Genomic DNA, 21570 nt, shown 5'->3' with positions numbered 1-21570 from the left:
ATGTCTGGTTTAGTTTATGGAGCTTACTGGGTTCCTTTTTTGTGTCTGTAGTTTGGGCAGAAAGTTTAAGGTACACATTTATTTGGTTATGGTCTGAGAGGGGGGATTGCTGCCTGACAGTGAATGTGTTGATATCGCAGGGGTCCATGTCAGTGATTGTATAATCCACCACACTAGACCCAAGAGTTGAGGAATATGTGAGTCTCCCTAAGGAGTCCCCTCTGAACCTACCGTTAACTATGTACAGGCCTAAGGCTCGGCAGAGTTGCACTACCTCCCTGCCGCTTTTATTTATTTCACAGTTAAGGTTGTTCCGATTTGTGATGGCTGGTGTGACATATAAAGGGGTCTGGCCAAACACATGGTTGTTGCCCTGTGGGTCTATGAAGTCAGGTTCACATCCGGTCCTTGCATTTAGGTCCCTACATAGTAGCACCTTTCCTTGGGCCTGGAAATGGCTGATTTCCATGTGGAGAGTTTCAAATAACTCCTCTTCAAAATATGGCGATTCTATTGGAGGTATGTAGATCGCACATAAGTAGACATCTTTTTTAGCTATTCCTATATTTTTATCTAATTTTAGCCATACATGTGATTTCCCCTGTTTTACCGGTGAGATGTGTTTGTCCAATTCTCCTTTATACCACACCAAGATTCCCCCGGAGGTTCTGCCCTTGCGTATCTTAGTGTTCTTTACTGAGGGCACAATGATTTCATGGTACATTGGAGGACAGTGGGTGGGCACGTCCTTTTGACACCATGTTTCTGTTAACACAATTATATCAATGTCTTTTATAGATTTTAGGAATTCAGGGTCTGTACTCTTCAGCCCAAAAGTTGAGGAGCGGAGACCCTGGATATTCCAGCAGCTTATGTGGAAAGAACGCATCTATATAGTTCAAAAAACAAAGCAAAATGGACCTATTTTGTGGGACGGGTGTGAAAACACTAGTTTCTATAGATGTACAATGCTAAATGACAATTTAGTATAAATTCCATAAGGCATGCACATACTGCTACCTAATAATAGTAATATAACAATAATAATAATTTAGTACATTCCTGTCCTGTTTTCCATCAGGGTGCTTATTATCGTCATGATCTTTCTCAGTTCTTGGTTTACAGTCGCCTGTGGTCTAAAGGGGGGTCTGTGGTCAGGTACAATAGCACGGTTCTGTTGCTGGTTTTGTATAGGGGGTGGGGGACAGTGGTGGTCCTGTTTGGGTTAGGGCTCCCAATGGTAGAGGGGGTGGGAGGGGTGCGTCCTTTGGCAGTGTTTGAGGTTTTTTGCGAAGATCTCTCTCTCTCTCTCTCAGAATGCATGGAGCAAAAATGTCACCGACAAAAAAAGGCTGGAAGCGGTCGCCTTTAAATAGCACTCCCCTAGTCCTTTTCTGACAGCATAACGCTCCCCTCAACCTGTCATTGCTAGCGGCAGGTGGTAAGGCAGGGGGCGCCACTCAATTTCCGGTCCGGGGCGATAACGGGGCGTTGCGCACTCGACTGACGTCACGATCTGCCAGCGCAGGAGATCGTGGCGGTAGTGTTTAGCGCCGTCGCAAAATGTCTAGTTAATTTCGCAAGCAGCGCAAACATCACTGCGCCCGGGCGCTAGTTGCTTTGCGTCCCACTTGGCACCCTCTTAAGGCGCTAACGGGAGGCGCAAACAACTGAATTTTTCCCCCATAGTGTTCCCATTTTAGTTTTTTTTTCTTCTACAAATTATAGGTTTAATTTTTAGCTCACCTTTCACTTGTCTGTTCCACCAACCTTTGCACTCATCCAGGTGTATTTGTCCCTACAGAATGTATGATATGGGAAATGGGGTAAGACTGGAAGTGAACAGGAAAACACAACAGCAGCTCCCTGATTTATTTCTAAGTTATCAAGCCTTGATTCAAGGCAAGCGGTGCTACTTTTTATTTTCATGGAAATTCTTAATAATTCCCTGTACAGTTTATTTTTATGTATTTTATTACAATCAACAATTCTGTCTTATGAGAATAGCTTGTTCATGCATAATCAATAACAAAAGCACAGGAGTACCCATATATGTTGCATATGTCTAACACGATTTCTCATTGACTTCAGTAACCGTGTAGAAGCCTGGACCAGGGATGTCAAGTTCTTGCTCAGACAGGAAGGTAGACCGACAACAGTTCTGATTGGTAATGAATCGACTGTAAGAATCATGGACCGTGACTGGCAGAACATAGATAAAGCAACTGAATGGATACGATACAAAGCAACCCAGCTGGGTCAACCATTTGTTCTGAGCTTGGGTCTGAATTTGCCTCATCCCTATCCAACCCCAAGTATGGGAGAAGCATGTGGAGGATCCACATTTAAAACATCTCCCTACTGGCTTAAAAAGGTACACTGCAGAGCCGATTTAATCCTGCTGCTTTATTGAGGTGTATTTAGTTACTCACTTTTTAATTAAAAAGTATTGTTCATAGTTTTAATACATTATATTAATGTTAAAGTATGGAACTGTTAAAGATGTTGTGTGTAGTTGTTTTGAAACAATATTGTATACTGTGCACTCCAGAACAATTCCCTTTCCTTCTTCCATACAACCCTCAGGAAGCAGTTGGGAGAGGGTGCTCTCCTGCTAATAAACTGGTTTCAGTTTTAAGGGTAGTGGAGTTGTTCATTTGGCTCAGATAGGCAATTGGACAGGGATATGCAATTGGAAAGACTACTTGAAGGCAAAGCCGCTCCTTTCCTTCAGTTTGAGTTGTATTCTCAGCTGTTCCTGAACTGGGATGTTGAAGGAAATAGTTATAGTTATTGTAAATAAACCTTGTTCACTTGTATTTTTAATTTTAAAATCTGCATAAGCGTTATATGTTTTGCTTTCCACTATTTTTAATTCGGAACCTTGGGTAAAGCTGACCCTAACTATATCCCTAATAAATTGTGCAACACTAGAAATGAAACTTGTATTTGATCAAAGAAGTATGGACATAAGGGCCAATTTCCCTGATTGGGTGCTCCTGACGAGGAGCGGTGGTCACAGGAAGTGCTGATTGTAAAATTGCCCACCCTTCCTGATTTTTGTATTCATTAGTTTAATCAATTTATATCCCCCTCCCCCTTATTCTTGACTGAATTGCTATATACCTACTATATTTCTTATCTCATCATGGGAGGTTAATGAGGTAATGGCCCAGAAATTCCAGAACGGGGCTTGCAGCGCGTGCAAGCCCCGTATTTGCACTTACCCCGCGCTCGTGCCGATCAGCTTCTGGGACGCCTGAACTTGCAGAAATAGAAAGCACATTCCCGGGCAGCGTATGACGTCACGCCGCCCAGGAGTGCAGCCAGCGCGAAGCCAGGAGCGTGCAGTGTAAGTGAGACACGCCCCTTGAGGTCTCAGTTTCACTGGACACGCCCCCAATGTTTCTGTCAAGCTGCTAAGGATTTTTACATGCAAAGCAGCAGTTTAAATAGGTTTTTGGAAGTTTTTTGAAGATTTTGGTAACTTTTATAAACTTTTTAAAATGTTTACATTATTTTGAGTAATCTGAAGTAGTTTTAAAGAGAATTAAAGCAATTTAAAGACTTTTAAAAGCCCTAAAAGAATTTTTTAAATTCCATTTATTTATTTAGCAATGTCGTCGTCATACGTGTCTTCACACTGTTCCCTTTGGGGAACTGTATGAAGTGGTGGAAGGATTTATGGCCATGATTAACGCTCATTCTGTGACCGTAACCATCTTTGAACCAGCCATTAGTCCTATGGCGGGAGGGTTTTACGGGCTCCCACAAGCTATACAAGGAGGGGGGGCCACCCACACCCGCGGACGCAAATATCCCACTGGATGTCAACCCAGAATTTAGAGCCGGAGCTCCGACTCCACTTGCCGGGACTGTCTGGAGCGGGGTTCGAAACCCTACCCTGATCTGGCCCAGCGGCGGGGATCCTACCGCTATGACAAAGGCCCAATCCAATTAGCAACGTGAAATGGCAGCATAGGGCTCCAGTCACGGGGAGGGAAAAGGCGCAGGAAACGTATGGGTGTCACCTTTTGTGCGGAGTGGGCCTTTTGCGTAGCAGTAAGCATCCCCGCCGCTGGGCCAGAAGGAGTAGGGTTTTGAACCCCACTCCAGACAGTCCCGGCAAGTGGAGTCGGAGCTCCAACTTTAAATTCTGTGTGGACATCCAGCGGGATGCTTGCGTCCGTGGGTGTTGGTGGCCCCCCCCCCCCCTCAGATGGGTTGTGGGAGCCCGTAAAACCCGCCCGCCATAGGACTAACCACCCTAATGGCTGGTTCAAAGATGGTTACGGTCACGGAATGAGCGTTAATCACGGCCATAAATCCTTCCACCACTTCATACAGTTCCCCAAAGGGAACAGTGTGAGGATACGTACGATGATGACCTCTTGCGCAATGCACCTCCTTGGACCCTCAGTCGCAGATGCGAGGGGGCAAGTTGTGCAATTGTTAAATTTTTTATTTTATTGACATGTAAAATGTTGGCCCAGTAATTCCCTTCCAAATGCGCTAGTACGGTCGGGGTACTTACGCATCTGGCCGGATGAAATGCCGGCTTTCAGCATGCACAGTGCATGTGGGCAAACCGGCATTTCCTGTCCTCTGAACGAAGGGGTTCAGAGGCAGAACGTGTGCGACTGCACAGGCAGCGCGTGCGCAGTATAATTCGCCGCTTTCATTAATGCTTTCAGTGAGGTCCAGTCATTACAACTTACACATGAAAAAAGCATGGGTACAGTTGCTCCAGAGGCTGCGGAGGAAGATATTTCTTATCGTGGAGCTTCTGAAAGTATGTATGTCTGTATATATTCCTTTGCGTGTTATGTATATATTCCTTTACTTATGTGTATGAATGTATTATTTAATTATGACTTTCAGAGAAAGTAACTTATTGGAAAATCATAATTAAAAATATACATTTATACACATTAGTAAAGGAATATAAAACATACATACATATACGTAAAGGAATATATGTGGACATACATACATAACTCATTCTCACATTCCATTCACACAGCCACAATTGCTCCTTCTACCTACCATTCTGAAAACCCGTTTATATAAAAAAAAAAATTAAAGTTTAAAACTTAGTTAAAATTTCTTAAAATAACTTCCCTCCCTTTCCCAAACCTAAATATTGCATTTCATAAGCTCCTCCATAAAATATATCTCCTTCCCCAGCCAATGAACAACTTTACACTTGCTTTTTTCAAGTGCAAGTTCTAGGGACTTACCCTCACTGAATCCATCAGTGAAATCTACAAAGTTCACTGCGCAAGTGCTGCCTGTGCAGTCGCACGCACTGTGAATAGACCTCGGGTCTGGAAATGCCGGCGTTCCCCGCATGCGCTGTTCCTGCTGAACGCCGGCATTTCCAACGGCCAGATGCGTGAGTAACCCGACCGTACTCATGCTTCTGGCCTGGAATTTCTGGCCCAATGTCTCCTATACTCCAGGCCTGTCCTTGTAAATCCATTGCAGAATGAGTCTTTCATAAGTGGATATATATTTTATATTAAGTCAAGCTTATTATTCTACCTGGTGCACCTATACTTACAGGATGTGCTTCAGAACAGTCTATTAATTTTAATCCCTTTTTATTCTTTGTCTTCCTTTTATGCCTGAATAAGCACTCAAATTGATGTGGTCATAACTAACTGCCTTTATTTCCAGACCCTCTAGAATATTCCGTTAAGGAATAACAAAAGCAATACAAGAGAAGACATTGGAATGTAATTGTTACAATGTTCTTACTCACATCTGAGGGTTGTTGTATCCGTGTGTTAATAGAGACACGGAAGGCAGGAGTAGGTTTCACAGGTGTTTACTGAACAAAGTCTGGAGGTGAACTAACAGATACAAGACAATATACAGGCTTATATAGCCCGAGTGGCCATTACCGGCATTACAGTACACAGGGGGCTCTTAAAGGCACATACACCACAATTCCTCCCCTTTTAGACAACCAGTACATAATATTTTAAGTAATCATTAATTAACATGTTACAAGAACAATAATCTACACATTGCTGCAGTTAATCAATTATAAGTCAGTCTCTCTGGAGGCTTCCTGACTCGGTCCGGATAACGCCTCGGTGATGTAGTCGGGTCTTTTGGCAAGGCTGATTCGGCTTGAATGCCAGTGTCGGGTTCATCTTGTTCCAGTATCACCGGATCGGAGGTAGATGCTATGGGTATCTCTGCTTCATCATTAGGCGTATAGAGTTGTGGTGTAGGTTGTCCCTTTTCGGATGACTCTATGATCTGGTCAGCATGGCACCTTATTATGCTTTCTCCAATGTCCACGGTATACATCAGTGGTCCTAGTCGTGTGCAAATAGTTCCAGGCTGCCATTTCTCGGTACGGTAGTCCCGGGCCAAAACTTGTTGACCTATCTAGAAGGTTCTAGTTGGCCTTTCATTCATGCCTTGAAATTGCCGGTTCTCCACGTCCCTTCTGATGTTTGGCTTGATCAAATCCAGCCGGCATCTTAGGCTTCTATTGAAGAACATCATGGCGGGAGTTTGGTTTGTAACCACATGTGTTGCATTCCTGTATGCAAACAAGAAGTTATCTACCTTATGCTGTAGATTTATGTCTTCGTTACCCATGGCCTTTATGGCCTTCTTGAAGGTCTGGACAAACCTTTCAGCCAATCCATTGGTGGCGGGATGGTATGGGGCGGATGTGTAGTGCTTAATCCCATTGTTTTTTAAGAACTTTCTGAATTCTTCGGACACAAATTGCGGTCCATTATCAGAACAGATCTGTTCAGGCAGCCCATTCCTGGCAAATATGGTTCTTAATACTGTGATGGTTTTTTCCGTGGTGGTGGAGGACATCTTTATTACCTCCGGCCACTTGGAGTGTGCATCAACTGCGATTAAGAACATTGAGTCCATAAATGGACCAGCAAAGTCGATGTGTACCCTTTGCCATGGAGATGAGGGCCACTCCCATGGGTGTAGAGGGGCTTGTGGTGGGGCGTTTTGGACCTTCTGGCATCCTAGGCAGCTCTTGGTCATTTCTTCGATGTCTCCATCGATACCTGGCCACCACACAAATGCTCTGGCTAGGTTCTTCATTTTCACTCCACCCAGATGCCCCTCGTGAAGCTCCTTTAGCACTTTATCCTGGAGTTTAGGTGGAATCACCACTCTGGATCCACACATCAAGGTTCCTCGGCATACTGACAGCTGTTCTCTTCTTTGCGAGAATGCTGGCAACAGTGGTTCGCCATGTGCTGGCCATCCCTTCACCGTTAAATCGTAGACTCGTGAGAGAGTCGGGTCATTTCTCGTTTCCTTTTCAATGGCAGAATTTGTTACTGGTAGACATTCCACTATGGTTGAGTGGAACATCTCCACTGGGTCTACTGTAGGTGCCTCTTCTACCGTTGGCAACGGTAGGCGCGATAAACAGTCAGCATTCCCATGCTGTTTTGATCCTTTGTATTCTATGTCATATTGGTATGCCCCTAGGAAAAGGGACCACCTCTGCAGCCTTTGCGCTGTCATAATGGGAACACCCTTTTTAGGGTTGAATATGGAGACGAGGGGTTGATGTTCAGTCAACAAGGTAAATTTTTGTCCGTGTAGGTAATGGTTGAATTTCTTCACTCCCCATACCAGGCTGAGTGCTTCCCTGTCGATCTGGGCATAGTTACGCTCAGTTGAGTTCAATGAGCGTGACGCAAAAGCTATCAGCCGCTCCGAGCCATCAGGGAATCTATGCGATAATACCGCTCCTACGCCGTAAGGGGATGCATCGCACGCCAGTCTGATTGGCAGTGATGGGTTGTAATGAGCCAAAACTTCCTTGGACGTGATCAAGCCTTTGCATTTATGGAAGGCACGTTTACAGTCTTCGCTCCATTTCCAAATTACTCCCGTTTGTAGCAGTTCGTTAAGAGGGTGCAGAAGAATTGACAAGTTTGGTAAAAATTTATGATAGTAATTTATTAATCCCAGGAACGACCTTAATTGTGAGACATTTTCAGGTGCTGGGGCTTTTATGACCACTTCAATTTTTTCAGGTGACTTATGCAACCCTTCCTCGTTAATTATGTGGCCACAATATGATATTTGTTTCTGGAAAAATTCGCACTTGGGGCGATTTGCTCATAGGCCCCGTTCTCTCAGCCTAGTGAGCACCTGCTCCAAATTGGCAAGGTGCTCGTTGTCGTTTTCTCCTGTTACAAGGATGTCGTCTAGGTAGCATTGAATCCCCGGAATCCCTTGGAGGACTTGCTCCATAGCTCTTTGCCAGATAGCTGGAGTTGATGCTACTCCGAAAACCAGTCGATTGTACTGGTACAGGCCTTTGTGTGTGTTTATCGTGAGATACTTTTTAGAGGCCTCTTCAACCTCCATCTGTAGATATGCCTGTGCCAAGTCAATTTTGGTGAAACGTTTCCCTCTGGACAGTGAGGTGAAAATATCTTCTATCCTCGGAAGAGGATACTGTACCGTGTGAAGGACCGGGTTTACAGTCACCTTGAAGTCCCCACAGATGCGAATTTTTCTGTTCTTCAGATTTATCATTATTCAACGTTTTCTTCATGACCGGGACGATGGGTGTTGCCCACTCGCTCCAATCTACCTTGGATAATACGCCTGCCTTTTCCAAATTCTCCAGTTCTGCCTCGACTGCTGGACGAATTGCGTATGCACCGGCCTTGCCTTAAAAAACTTGGGAATTGCCGCATCTTCCACTTTTATTGAGGCGGTGATGCCTTTCAAGGTTCCTAGTTTCTGTTGAAACACTTCCTTGGCATTGGCCAAGATGTCTTTTAATCGTTCAGGTATGACGTCGTCATCATTTTTTTTCTTACTGGTCACCGTCAGTGCCTGAATGGAGTGCTAGTCTAAACGCATCTTCCTGATCCATTCACGTCCTAACAGCGGTGGACCACCATCTTACAGAACGTATAAATACAACTTCTGTATTTCCTTGCCGTTGTATACAACAGGCACCTTTATTTTCCCTTTGGGGTATACTTTCTGCCCCGTATATGTCTTCAAGATAATGGATGTGTCTTTCAAAGGTATATGCGGAAATAGCCGCTTGTAAACCCGTCGACTTATGACGGTCAGAGCTGATCCTGTATCTAGCTCCATTTTAACTGGGGACCCCGCTATCGTGAGGGTAACCCAAATGGTCTGGTAATCTTCTTTGGCAATTACATTATGTAATTTGAGACAGCTTAGTCCCTTGTTTCCGGAGTCGCTATCGCTCTTCTGGTCTTCGGAGCTACTGTCCGTCATCATTTGTACCTTTCTGTACTTTTCCTTATTGATTTTTTTCCTGTCCGTGGATTTTTTTTGTCCAGATCGGCATACACGTGCAATGTGTCCAATCTTTCCGCATTGCCTGCATGCTTTGTCCTTGAACCAGCAGTCCCTCTGGTCATGGGTGGATCTGCCGCAGCGATAACATCTCTCTCAACCCTGTGTCATTTCATGGGTGCCGCAGTCCTGTGTCTTTTGCTGTATCTCTGCAGCTCCTCTTGCAGCGGCTTCGTATGATACAGCCATACTGAAAGTCTTGTCCAGTGTCAAATCTTTCTCAGAAGGTAGCCTTTTTTCTGTTCCTTCACTTAGGAGACCGCAGACGAATTTGTCTCGAAGAGAATCTGCCAGTCCTGCCCCGAATTGGCAGTGCTTTGATAGCTTCCTTAATTCGGTGAGGTAATCAGCGTTACTTTCATTCTTGTGCTGATTCCTCCTGAAGAATTTGAATCGTTCCGCTATCAGCAGCGGTGTTGGGTTTAAGTGCTCCTGTAGGGTATCAACAATCTCCTTAAAATTCTTGTCCTTTGGTTTGGCTGGAGTGATTAAGTTTCGTAACAGCCCGTATGTCCTTGTGCCATTAGATTTAGAAGTACTGATGCCTTTTTATCATTTTCTATTCCATTTGCTGTGCAATATGCCTGCACTCTTTCCACATATGTGGTCCAATCCTCTATATCGTTATCGAAAGCATTAATATTGCCGGCCTTAGGCATCCTGAAAAGAAAAAAAGGCGCTTCCCGCGCTTTCCCGCCGCTGCTGCTGCTGACAACACTGTTTTCCGCGGTTTTTATTTACAGGTGGAGACTCGCTCCCGCCGGACTCTCTGGGACTTTTCCCCCCCTCTGCTTGGTCTGAACGCCGACCTGCTTTGCAGCTCCGGCCGTCTCCCGAGTGCTCCCCCCCTCTGTCTCTGTTTGTCTCCACCTTCGCTGCTCGGCCCCGCTGCAGAGCCAGCCGATGGAGCCCCAGCCCGCCGCCCAGGAAGGATTATTGCAGTACCTGCCACCAGCTCGGCTAGCTGGTGAAACCACAGTTTTTTTTTTTTTTTTCTTTCTTTTCTTCGAATTTTGTCTGAGGAATCGATCTCCTTGAGGTGCTGCCGAATTGCAGGTAAGTCCGTTTCCGATTCGTCGCCACTGTTGTATCCGTGTGTTAATAGAGACACGGAAGGCAGGAGTAGGTTTCACAGGTGTTTACTGAACAAAGTCTGGAGGTGAACTAACAGATACAAGACAATATACAGGCTTCTATAGCCCGAGTGGCCATTACCGGCATTACAGTACACAGGGGGCTCTTAAAGGCACATACACCACAAGGGTCATCTAGTGTTCAGTTAAAAATATACATATTATTTCCCACCATTGGATTTCTGCTTGGTGCTTCCAAAACTGACTGAGAATGGGAAATGAGTGAAGGATTGCAGGTGCATGTTCAGAGTGGAGGGCCTAGTGCATTGCACCACCATGTTGCTGCAGATGTCTGTTTCAAACCTAGACTTTTCCATAATATAGCCTTTTGAAATTGTTTCCCTTACAATAAACTTTTTTCATTAATGTGCATCATTAAAAAAAACCCTAATCTCTCATCTTAAATTGATGAAATAAATATTGCAGAGCCAGAAAATTAATACAATTAGCTTTTCTCCAAGTGCTCAAAAATTCTGATTTTCATTCTCCAGACAAAAGAAATTAGACTTTTGTAATGGCCCAGAATTTGCTGGAGTGGGGCATCGCGTGGCGTGTACCATGAGTTTGATTTTTTTTCCCCCTCATCCTTTAGCTCCAATTATTTTTCGCCATAAATTACTGGAAGTGCAAATTGCTAATGGTGCAGTGAGGTCAGCGGAGTATCTGGGACCAATAGTCTATCTCCTTGACCAATAGTCTTATCTCCTTAACCAATTAAATTTAAGGATAGAAAAAGAAACCGGGCAAATGCCGGAGAAGGAAATAGGAATAATTAAAGTCAAATTAGATACAGAAAGCAAAATAAAGAAAGGGAAAGAAAGATTGGATTAAGAGAGGGAGAAAAAAGAGACAACAGCAATTTTTTTAAATTTACAATTTACAAAACCTCTAGTTGCCGGAGTGAGACCCCACAGTTTCAATTGTTTCCTTTTCTGGGTCTCCAAGGTTGAGTAGCATGTCAGGACCATCAATCACCTCATTAACAGGATCCTTGCACCGTGAAATAACCGCTCTAATTTTCTGCAGCGAGTTTAATTCATATTTACGGTGCAAATCCAGCAATTTCTTGAAACTCATGGGGGGGGGTTGACGGTGAGTTCCTATTTTTTGCAATGGTAACGGTGCAAATAGTCAAGCAATAGTGCCGATTTGCAACCCACACCGTATCTCTTCCTCGCCACAAATTGCTGTGTTTTTTACGCACTAATAACGGTGAGCATCATGAACTCGCCATTATTTTTCCAGCAAATGCTATGCCAATATATCTTTTTACTCTGTCAGCAGCTATTTAGGAATGAATATTAATATTTAAACCATCGGAAAACTCAGTTGCCACCACATTAAGGTTTTATGGTTACAGTAAATATTGTCTTTAAATTCGTTTGGGTTTTACTTCACTTAAGCTGAAGAATGATTGCTGAATTTCAACAACTTTATTCTGAATCATTCTTAATTTCGCCCACTTCTAAGTGCATAATTTAATATTCTTTTTGTAATTGCAGGTGAAATATAAATCAATCAGGATTCCAAAATGGCTTTCTTTCCCTGAAATGCATCCTGTAGACTTTTATTCCTCCTATACCAAGAACTGTACTGACAATTTCACAAATCGGGAAATTCAGGACATCAGAGCATTTTACTATGCAATGTGTGCTGAGACAGACTTGATGCTTGGTAAGTGATTCACTGCTTCTGAAAAGTTGCATATAACACTATGAAGTTTAGCAGTAGGTGGTAGTGACTCGATACACACTAATTACCTTGCATAACCTGCAAGTTCATACCAAAATTAATTAGGTGTGGATTTCACTCGTTGATGTCACTATATTACAAACCTGATGGTATTAATTTCCTTTTTTTCCCCCACCCCCTCCCACCACTCCCATTCCTAGGGGTGAACAAAGTCAATTGAATCTAGATCTAAATCTGTCATTTGGTTATCTTGGTCAATTTTTGTTTTGTGCATCTGCACCACTCACCCAATGATGTGGACGAGAGACTGACTTCCTTTCAATTTGAGAGGTGAGCTGCCAGAACTAATTGTTCTGCTTGTAGGCAGCTCACTGTTTGGGAGGGCAGGAAATCCAGTGGGCGTGCCACTTCCTAAAGCCAGTTTGCACTTTTTAAAGGTGAGGTGGAGTTTTCATTGGCGGAGTATAGGATGCATGTTGTGGAGCAGTAGGCACAATGTCAATAACCCGATTTTCTGATACTGTGAAGGAGGTACTTATGGAAGAAATCAGGGCCTCAAGAAAGAAGTCCCATTTCCCTCAGATGGCAGATGAGTGGCACAATAAATGCTAGCATGCATGGAGAGGGTGAAGAGTTAATTACAGCCCTAGCCCTTTTGGGCTATTCCAGATCAGGCGTATTCCCCAGACGTTCACCTTCAACTTAAGTTAGAGATAGCTGAATTCCATAAGACGCTTAAATGGGTCTAAAGGTTCAGGCTATCTCTCCCCAAAGGAAAGGAACGACTAAAGAAGTTAACGTCCTCCGGATAGTACTTTTAATAAGTTGAACTAGATTGTAACCTTCCGGATATTATAAGGGTCTGGAATACCCCCCAAAATTCTGCAACTCCTTAGAAGAGTGTACAGAATTTGTGGGTTCGTGAGTCTATACAGATTCACTCTGAGACAATTCTAGAAATATATAGTTTTATTTAAGAGCTGGCATTCAGTTAACATCTGTTGAATCAGTCGCAACATTAACAATTCAAAGTACAATTAGCTTACATTTCTTATTTCTCAGAGATCCTTATTCTCAAATCTTTACTTTGTTACATTTCTTATTTCTTCTTTATTTCTAAATCCAGAACATCCACCAAAAATCAATACTTGAACTTCCCGAGACTCATAGTTAAAAACTTAGAGATGCCTCTGGAAAGTTGAGAAATGCCCTGCCCGTTCAGCATATTCTAACTTCTGTTTTAAAAAAAAGATCTTATTTTTATACCCTTTTGGCTTTGGTTTCCTCTTTGATGATCTCTGCTGATGTCAGCTAATTGTCTTTATTGATCCCTCTGTTTGAATGCTTTCTATGTTACTATCAATTCAACTATTGCATGCATCATTATTTCTCCACTTTTAGGTGTTCCAAAAACCATCATAAAAACAATGATAGCTATGGTTTCTGTTTGATGCATTCTTACCGAAGATTCTTAATATTGGCTTAACTGCTTTTTTGCAGACATTGGGCTCAATTTTAACTCGGCCGTTAGGCGGGCTTTGAGGCGTGTGGGGGGTTAAAAATCGCAAAAACTGGGGGTCAGGATCCCCCCCCTGCCGCCTGGTTCCTGACCCCTAGCCATTTTAACCCAGGCGTGTCTGATGGTCCCGAATCAGTCCCGCTTCCAACAGGCGGGACTGGTCTTTAAGGCCCTTAATCAGCAATAATTGGCCTTTATAATCCCATTTTAACAGGCCCTTGCATTTTTAACCCTTTTCCCACGCAAAAGACACCTGGTGGGGATCACGCCTGTGAAACCTGGCGTGAGCACTATTGGCTTGCTGACTATCAGCTGCCGGTCAACCATTAAAGAGGAGATTTGATTTGCAGGTGGCAGGACTTTGTTATTTCAGGCCTGGGGCAACTTTTACCAGGCTTAACCACACCTGTGGAAGGTTGGAGCCTCCCACACATCTCCAGTGTGAACTCCTGGGAAACCCCGCTCGCCACCTTCACTCAGCGCTTCCTCAACGGAGGCATATACCAGAAGTATGGGAGCCATTTATTTTTTCCCTTCTGGGCATTAGATGAGCTCGAACGCCAGCTGCGGCACCAGCAGAACCAGGAACAACAGCAGCAGCAACAGGAGCGCCAGGCTGCTGCTCACCCACCTGAAGCTGCACAGGCCAGAAGGGGCCAGCGCTTGGAAGTGGCTTGAGAGCACCTTGTTGCACATCAGGGGACCATGGGGACCCGTATCTGCACTGGTAGTCCTACTCGGAAGGACTTCCATGAAGGTCTGGTTTCTCTGTTCAATAGATGCCCATCGCTCCTCAAGAGATGTCATTCTATTATGAACACTCACCATGTTTTCCATACCCTGGCGACTTATCTCCTCCATGGAGGTTGCCATCCTTTCCATAGTGATGCGTTCATGCGCCAATGACTCCACAAAGGCTCTGCTCATGTTCGCTATGGACTCCTCCATTCGCTCCACACTCGCATCGACCTTGGAGACAAAACCTGCCAGAGACTCCTGCATCTGTTCTTGGAGTTCCAGCCCTGCTGATCTTATGGATGGACCCAGAGGCAGAGGGTCGACATGCAGCTGAGCCGAGCTGGCAGAGTCCTGCGCCCTCCGACTAGCTGTCTCCACAATCTGCTGATGCTCACTTGTGAGCTGTGATGCACCAGGTGACAACACTACTCTATGTCCCGATGGTCCCACCAAGGTGTGAGTGTCTGCGCTGGTGCTGGGTGCGCTGAATTCTGATGACGCTGCACCCTCAGAGGTTGCAGATTCCTCTGAGGAGTCTGGAAGCTCAGGCTCTTCCTCCTGGACAGTGGGGATGGGGGCTCTCGATGGTCCTGTGGGGGAGTGAAGGAAAGAGTTAGAGATGTGAGGTCAAGGTTACATGCACATTGCATATGATCATAGGTCCATTTGTTATAGCTTCCGAATCATTATCAGCGACTCATGCAATGTCAATGAGAGAGATGGAAAACTATTCTGTCACCAGCTTGCTGTGATGCACCCGTCTGTCCGTTCCCCCACTTGCGCCTCATCCTCCAGTCCTACGATCTCCAGGACCGCCTCCTCCCAGGGGGGCAGGGGGGTGAGGTGGGTTACTGATGGTGGTCCTCCTCCTGTCTTTGCTCGTTCTCTTTTATTGTGAGCTCTCTTTTCCTGTAATGAGGGAGACAAGTGGAGTTTGAGTGAGAATGAAGGAGTGTAGAGAATCCATAGCATAGATGCTTAGAAGGAGACAAAGATGGAGTGAGGTGGCAAGACCAAGGGCCCTCCCTGTGTATTGTCAGTTGTTTTCATAGCATCAGAGTGATAGGGAGTGTGAGGGCCGCATGGTCGAATAGTTAGGTGAATGTGAGCATAGAGAGAGAGGAAATGGGTAAGGGTGCATGGATGTCAGTGTCAAGTGGGATGTGGAGGAAAAAATTGCTAAAGCTGAGTGCTGGTGAGGAGAGGCAATGGAGATCAGAGTGAGAGTGATGGGAACTTCATACTCACTTTTCCAGTGTGCTGAAGGTCATGAAATCTCTTCCTGCACTGTATCCAGGTTCTGTGGGTAGCCGATAAGGAGTTGACCTCCTCTGCCACTTGCAGCCACGCAACCTTTGTCTGCTGGGGAGGCATCTTCCTCCCTGATGAAGGGAAGAGCACCTCCTTGTGAGCTCTTGCACCCTCCACTAAAGCCTGCAGGGCAACGTCGTCAAAACGGGGTGCAGACCTCGGTCTTTCTCTTGCCATTCTGCTTCCAGCTCAGTGTATCAGCAAATGCCAAAAGGTTGGCAGCCTGCAGAAGAAGCAAGGCTTGTTGCAGACCCTAAATGCAGCAGCAATAATGTCATATTCTGCGACTTTCTGACTGAAAATACTCAATTGCCAATGGTTCCCACACGTTGGAAATCAATTGGCCAATTGAGTTAAAATTGCATCAATCTCACAGACCCATTTAAATTCGTGTGGGAAACACTAAATTTGGGGAACCTGACAATTCCCCGCACCCGAGTTAAAATTGACGCCATTGTGTCTTTCCTTATTCTCATTGTTCAGTACAAACACAATGCAATTGCTTGGTGTCTCTATTGAAGTTACATCTTCAAAGCCGCCTTGTTGGTATGGTTTTTACTATATCTAAATTAAAGACACTTCAACTGAATGTTTCATGCATTTCTAGCTATCTCAATTGGTTGCATATTTAATCTTATGGTTCCTGTTTTCCAAGTTTAACATAAAACTATTTGACCATTGTTGTGTATGTACCTTTAAGAGAAGAACTGATTCTATACTGCAGTACCGGCAGTGACCACCCCTGTATATAAAGCCATAGCAGGCTTCTGTACGTCAGTCTTGAATTACTCTCCGTTCAGTAAATACCTGTTTTATTGTTCTCCTGCAGTCTGAGTATTATTGATCCTCGGACACTACACTGGCGACGGGCAGGTTTGAACTCACCTGCAGCGCTGCATCACCTCACGGGGATCTTTTCCCTGAAGAGAAGCTTCTTGGAGGTCGAAGTCAGAACGGCGGGTGTCGACCGCGGGCAACCGCCCAGGGATCCATCGGAGAGTTGCAGGGGAGGCTGTGGAGAGCTGGGCCTGGCTCCCCAGTCGAGGTGTTCCAGCAAGTCGTGCTGGTAGCAGGTAGTGCGCTGACCCTTCCGGACTGCGGCGGGCTCGGGCTCGATCGAGCGGCTCTGCAAAGGGGCCGTGCAGCATCGTCGGGAGGAAGAGAGAGAGAGGGTGGAGCGCACAGGGCGCGGTCGGTGCTCAAGAACAGGGCAGCGTGGAGAGGATAGAACGCGAGGAAGGAAAAGTGAGATGCGCCGAAGCCGCGGGTCGCCGCCATTACCCTGTAGAACGCTAGGAGCAGCGTGGCAGCAAGGGGAAGAAGGAAAAGCGCGGGAGGTGCCATTTTATTCCATTGGGGAAGAAGGAAAAGCGCAGGAGGCGCCGTTTTATTACATTGGGGAAGAAGAAAAAGTGCGGGAGGCGTCATTTTAAATCACCCAAGATGCCGAAGAGTGGCAGTATCACTGCTTTCGACAACGAGGTAGAAGACTGGACCACGTATGTGGAAAGAATTGAAGTGTACTGCAATGCCAATGAGGTGGCCAATGGAAAGAAGGCGTCGGTATTATTAAATTTGATGGACGCGAGAACGTACGGCCTATTGCGGAATTTAATTACCCCAGCTAAACCAATGGAGAAAAGTTTTGAAGAGATTGTTAATATCTTACAGGAACACTTAAACCCTACACCGCTGCTGATAGCAGAAAGATTCAAGTTCCATAAAAGAAACCAGCACAAAGATGAGAGCAATGCTGACTATCTTACGGAACTACGCAATTTATCGAAGCACTGCCAGTTCGGAGCAGGACTGGCAGACACCTTACGGGATAAGTTTGTCTGCGGGCTCCAGAGTGAAGGAACCCAGAAACAACTACTTTTGGAAAAGGACCTGACGCTAGAACAGGCTTTCAGCGTGGCAGTATCCTACGAAGCAGCAGCACGGGGAGCTGCAGAAATACAACAGAAACCACAAGAATACAGCGCTAACAAAATGGCGTATGGAGCAGAAAAGTGCTATCGCTGCGGCAGAACAACCCATGATCAGAAGGACTGCTGGTTTAAGGACAAAGTATGCAGGCAATGTGGGAAAATGGGACACATAGCTAGAGTGTGCAGGTCAGGAAAGAAAACCCACACTACAAGAACTACTAAGGAAAAGTACAAGAAAGTAAAGAAATTGACAGACAGTAGTTCGGAAGATCAGGAGAGTGATAAGGACTCCGGGAGCAGGAGACTAAGTTGTCTAAAGTTACACAACGTGATCGCAAAGGAGGATCACCGAACCATTTGGGTCACCCTCATGATAACAGGGTCCCCAGTAGAGATGGAATTGGACACAGGATCAGCCCTAACTGTCATGAATCGACGAGACTATGAGCGGCTATTCTCACACATACCCTTGAAGGACACGTCCATTGTATTGAAGACATACACGGGGCAAAAAGTCTACCCCAGAGGAAAAATAAGGGTGCCAGTTGAATACAACGGCAAGGAAACACAGAAACTGTATCTATATATACTACCAGGTGGAGGACCACCATTATTGGGACGTGGATGGATCTGAAAAATACAATTGGATTGGCATTCCATTCAGGCGCTAACTGTGACTAATAAAAAGGATGATGACGTCACACCTGAACGACTGTCAAAAATCCTAACTGAAGCGAAAGAGGTGTTCCAACAAGGACTTGGGACTCTAAAAGGAGTAACGGCAACGATAAAAATCGAAGATAACGCAAACCCAAAATTTTTTAAGGCCAGACCCCGGTACCTTACGCGATCCGCCCAGCCGTTGAAGCAGAGCTGGAGCGTTCGGGTGTGCTGTCCAAGGTGGACTGGAGCGAGTGGGCCACACCCATCATTCCTGTAATGAAGAAATCATTGAGCAGCACGCCTGGGGAACCAAAGAAGGTTCGCATCTGTGGGGACTTCAAGGTAACTGTGAACCCAGTCCTGCGCACAGTACAATATCCACTTCCACGGATAGAAGATATTTTCGCCTCACTATCTGGAGGGAAACGCTTTACAAAGATTGATCTGGCCCAAGCGTATCTACAAATGGAGGTGGAAGAAGCATCTAGGAAATACCTCACGATAAACACTCACAAAGGCCTTTACCAGTGCAATCGACTGGTATTCGGGGTAGCATCAGCCCCGGCTATTTGGCAGAGGGCGATGGAACAAGTCCTGCAAGGGATCCCGGGGACCCAGTGTTATTTGGACGACATCCTGGTTACGGGCGAAAATGACTGAACACCTTGCCAACCTGGAGCAGGTGCTAACGAGATTACAGGAATATGGGCTACGAGCCAACCGCCCCAAATCCGAGTTCTTCAGGAGATAAATCTCGTATTGTGGCCACATGATTGATGAGGAAGGGTTGCATAAGTCGCCGGACAAGATTGAGGCTGTAGTCAAGGCTCCAGCATCGAAAAATGTGTCGCAACTGAGGTCGTTCCTCGGGTTGGTGAACTGCTACCATAAGTTCTTGCCGAATTTATCTACAATTCTGCACCCACTGAACGCCCTGCTGCAAACTGGAGTAGCATGGAAATGGAGTGATGAGTGTAAGCGTGCCTTTCCGAAATGTAAATGCCTAATCACTTCAAAAGAAGTATTGGCCCACTACAATCCAACACTACCGATTCGGTTAGCATGTGATGCGTCTCCCTACGGCATCAGAGCAGTGCTATCACACAAATTCCCTGACGGTTCAGAGAGGCCAATAGCCTTTGCGTCGCGCTCGTTAACCTCAGCCGAGCGTAACTATGCCCAGATCGACAGGGAGGCCCTCAGCCTGGTGTGGAGGGTGAAGAAGTTCAATCACTATCTGCACGGGCAGAAATTCACCCGACTGACTGATCATCAGCCCCTGGTCTCCATTTTTAACCCAAAGAAGGGCGTTCCGGTGATGACGGCGCAACGGCTGCAAAGATGGTCACTTTTTCTAGGGGCACATCAGTACGACATAGAGTACAAAGGTACGAAACAGCATGGAAACGCTGATGGGCTGTCGCGCCTACTGTTGCCTACGGTAGAGGAAGCACCTGCTGTGGACCCTGTTGAGATATTCCATGCGACCATAGTCGAATGTCTCCCTATTACAAACTCAAGTATAGAGAAGGAAACCCGAAATGACCCGACACACTCTCGGGTCTATGATTTGACGGTGAAGGGATGGCTTGCACATGGTGACTCACTGTTGCCAGCATTCTCGCCAAGGAGAGAACAGCTGTCAGTGTGCCGGGGGACCTTGATGTGTGGATCCTGAGTGGTAATTCCAACCAAGTTGAGAGATAGAGTGCTCAATGAGCTTCATGAGGGTCATCTGGGAGGGGTAAAAATGAAGAGCCTAGCCAGGGCATTTGTGTGGTGGCCGGGAATCGATAAAGAAATCGAGGATATGACCAAGAGATGCACAGGATGCCAGAAGGTCCAAAACGCTCCACCACAGGCCCCGCTACATCCATGGGAGTGGCCCTCATCTCCATGGCAACGGGTACACATTGATTTTGCTGGTCCATTTATGGACTCAATGTTCCTAATCGCTGTGGACGCACATTCGAAATGGCCAGAGGTCATCAAAATGTCCTCCACCACCACGGAGAAAACTATTGCAGTCCTACGGACCATCTTCGCCAGGAATGGCTTGCCAGAACAGATTTGCTCCGACAATGGGCCACAGTTTGTGTCAGAGGATTTCCGGAGGTTTCTGAGGAATAATGGGGTGAAGCATTACACATCTGCCCCATATCATCCAGCCACAAATGGATTGGCTGAGAGGTTTGTTCAGACCTTTAAAAAGGCCGTAAAGGCAATGCATAATGACGACATACCACTACAACACAAGGTGGATAATTTCTTGTTTGCTTACCGGAATGCGACACATGCAGTCACCAACCAAGCTCCAGCCATAATGTTCTTCAACCGAAGGCTAAGATGTCGCCTGGATTTGCTCAAACCAAACATAAGACGAGATGTTGAGGATAAGCAATTCCAGCACATCAATGAGAAGCCAACCAGGAGCTTCAAGATAGGGCAACCAGTCTTGGCCCGCGACTACCGAACAGAAAAATGGCAGCCAGGAACGATATGCACACAGCAGGGACCACTAATGTACACAGTGGACGTTGGAGAGAGCATCGTGAGACGCCATGCTGACCAGATTCTAGAGTCACAGGAACAAGCCAAACCCATACCATGAGCAGGTGCACCTGGTAATCAACCCGAAGTACAGATTGCGTCTACCTCAGAAGCAGTGGTATTGGAAGCTGACGAACCAACCAATGACAATGAGCCAGAATCAACTCTGCCGCAAGAACAGGATACTCGAGAAAGGCGTTATCCATTCAGGATCAGGAAGCCTCCTCAAAGACTGAACTCATAAATGATTATTTCAGTTGATGTATATAGTACAGAGAAAATTGTAATTAGTTATTTAGTTGTTAAATGAATGTTATGTACTGTTTATCTAAAAGGGGAGGAATTGTTGTGTATGTACCTTTTTAAGAGAAGAACTGATTCTATACTGCAGTACCGGCAGTGACCACCCCTGTATATAAAGCCACAGCAGGCTTCTGTACGTCAGTCTTGAATTACTCTCCGTTCAGTAAATACCTGTTTTATTGTTCTCCTGCAGCCTGAGTCTTATTGATCCTCGGACACTACAACCATCAGATATTTCTTTTCTTGATGTCATGTTTCAAAGGCACATCCCTCTTTTAATGTTTGTATTTCTGTTCCAACGTGTTAGTTTGTAACACCTTACTTGGGTCTTCCATTGTGTTACACCCAAACTCTAGACTCTTCGGAAGCACCAATG

The 21570-nt window shown here is 45.5% G+C and overlaps 1 protein-coding gene across 2 annotated transcripts in view; it reads left to right on the top strand.

Annotated features, from left to right (window-relative positions):
* Positions 1 to 21570, top strand: part of arsk (arylsulfatase family, member K) — a 130351-nt gene that overhangs the window by 51775 nt on the left and 57006 nt on the right. For both annotated transcript variants that reach the window (XM_085988682.1, XM_085988673.1), the window contains exons 4-5: positions 2092 to 2374; positions 11990 to 12161. In XM_085988682.1, the coding sequence (XP_085844808.1) occupies positions 2092 to 2374; positions 11990 to 12161 (455 nt within the window). The remainder of the gene's footprint in view (positions 1 to 2091; positions 2375 to 11989; positions 12162 to 21570) is intronic.

This window comes from Somniosus microcephalus, chromosome 1 (assembly GCF_052327205.1).
Source record: "Somniosus microcephalus isolate GS21.2 chromosome 1, FLI_Smic_1.0, whole genome shotgun sequence".
Classification (NCBI taxonomy): Eukaryota; Metazoa; Chordata; class Chondrichthyes; order Squaliformes; family Somniosidae; genus Somniosus; species Somniosus microcephalus.
The sequence above is the reverse complement of the archived record's forward strand: the minus strand, read 5'-3'. Positions and strand labels throughout refer to the sequence as shown.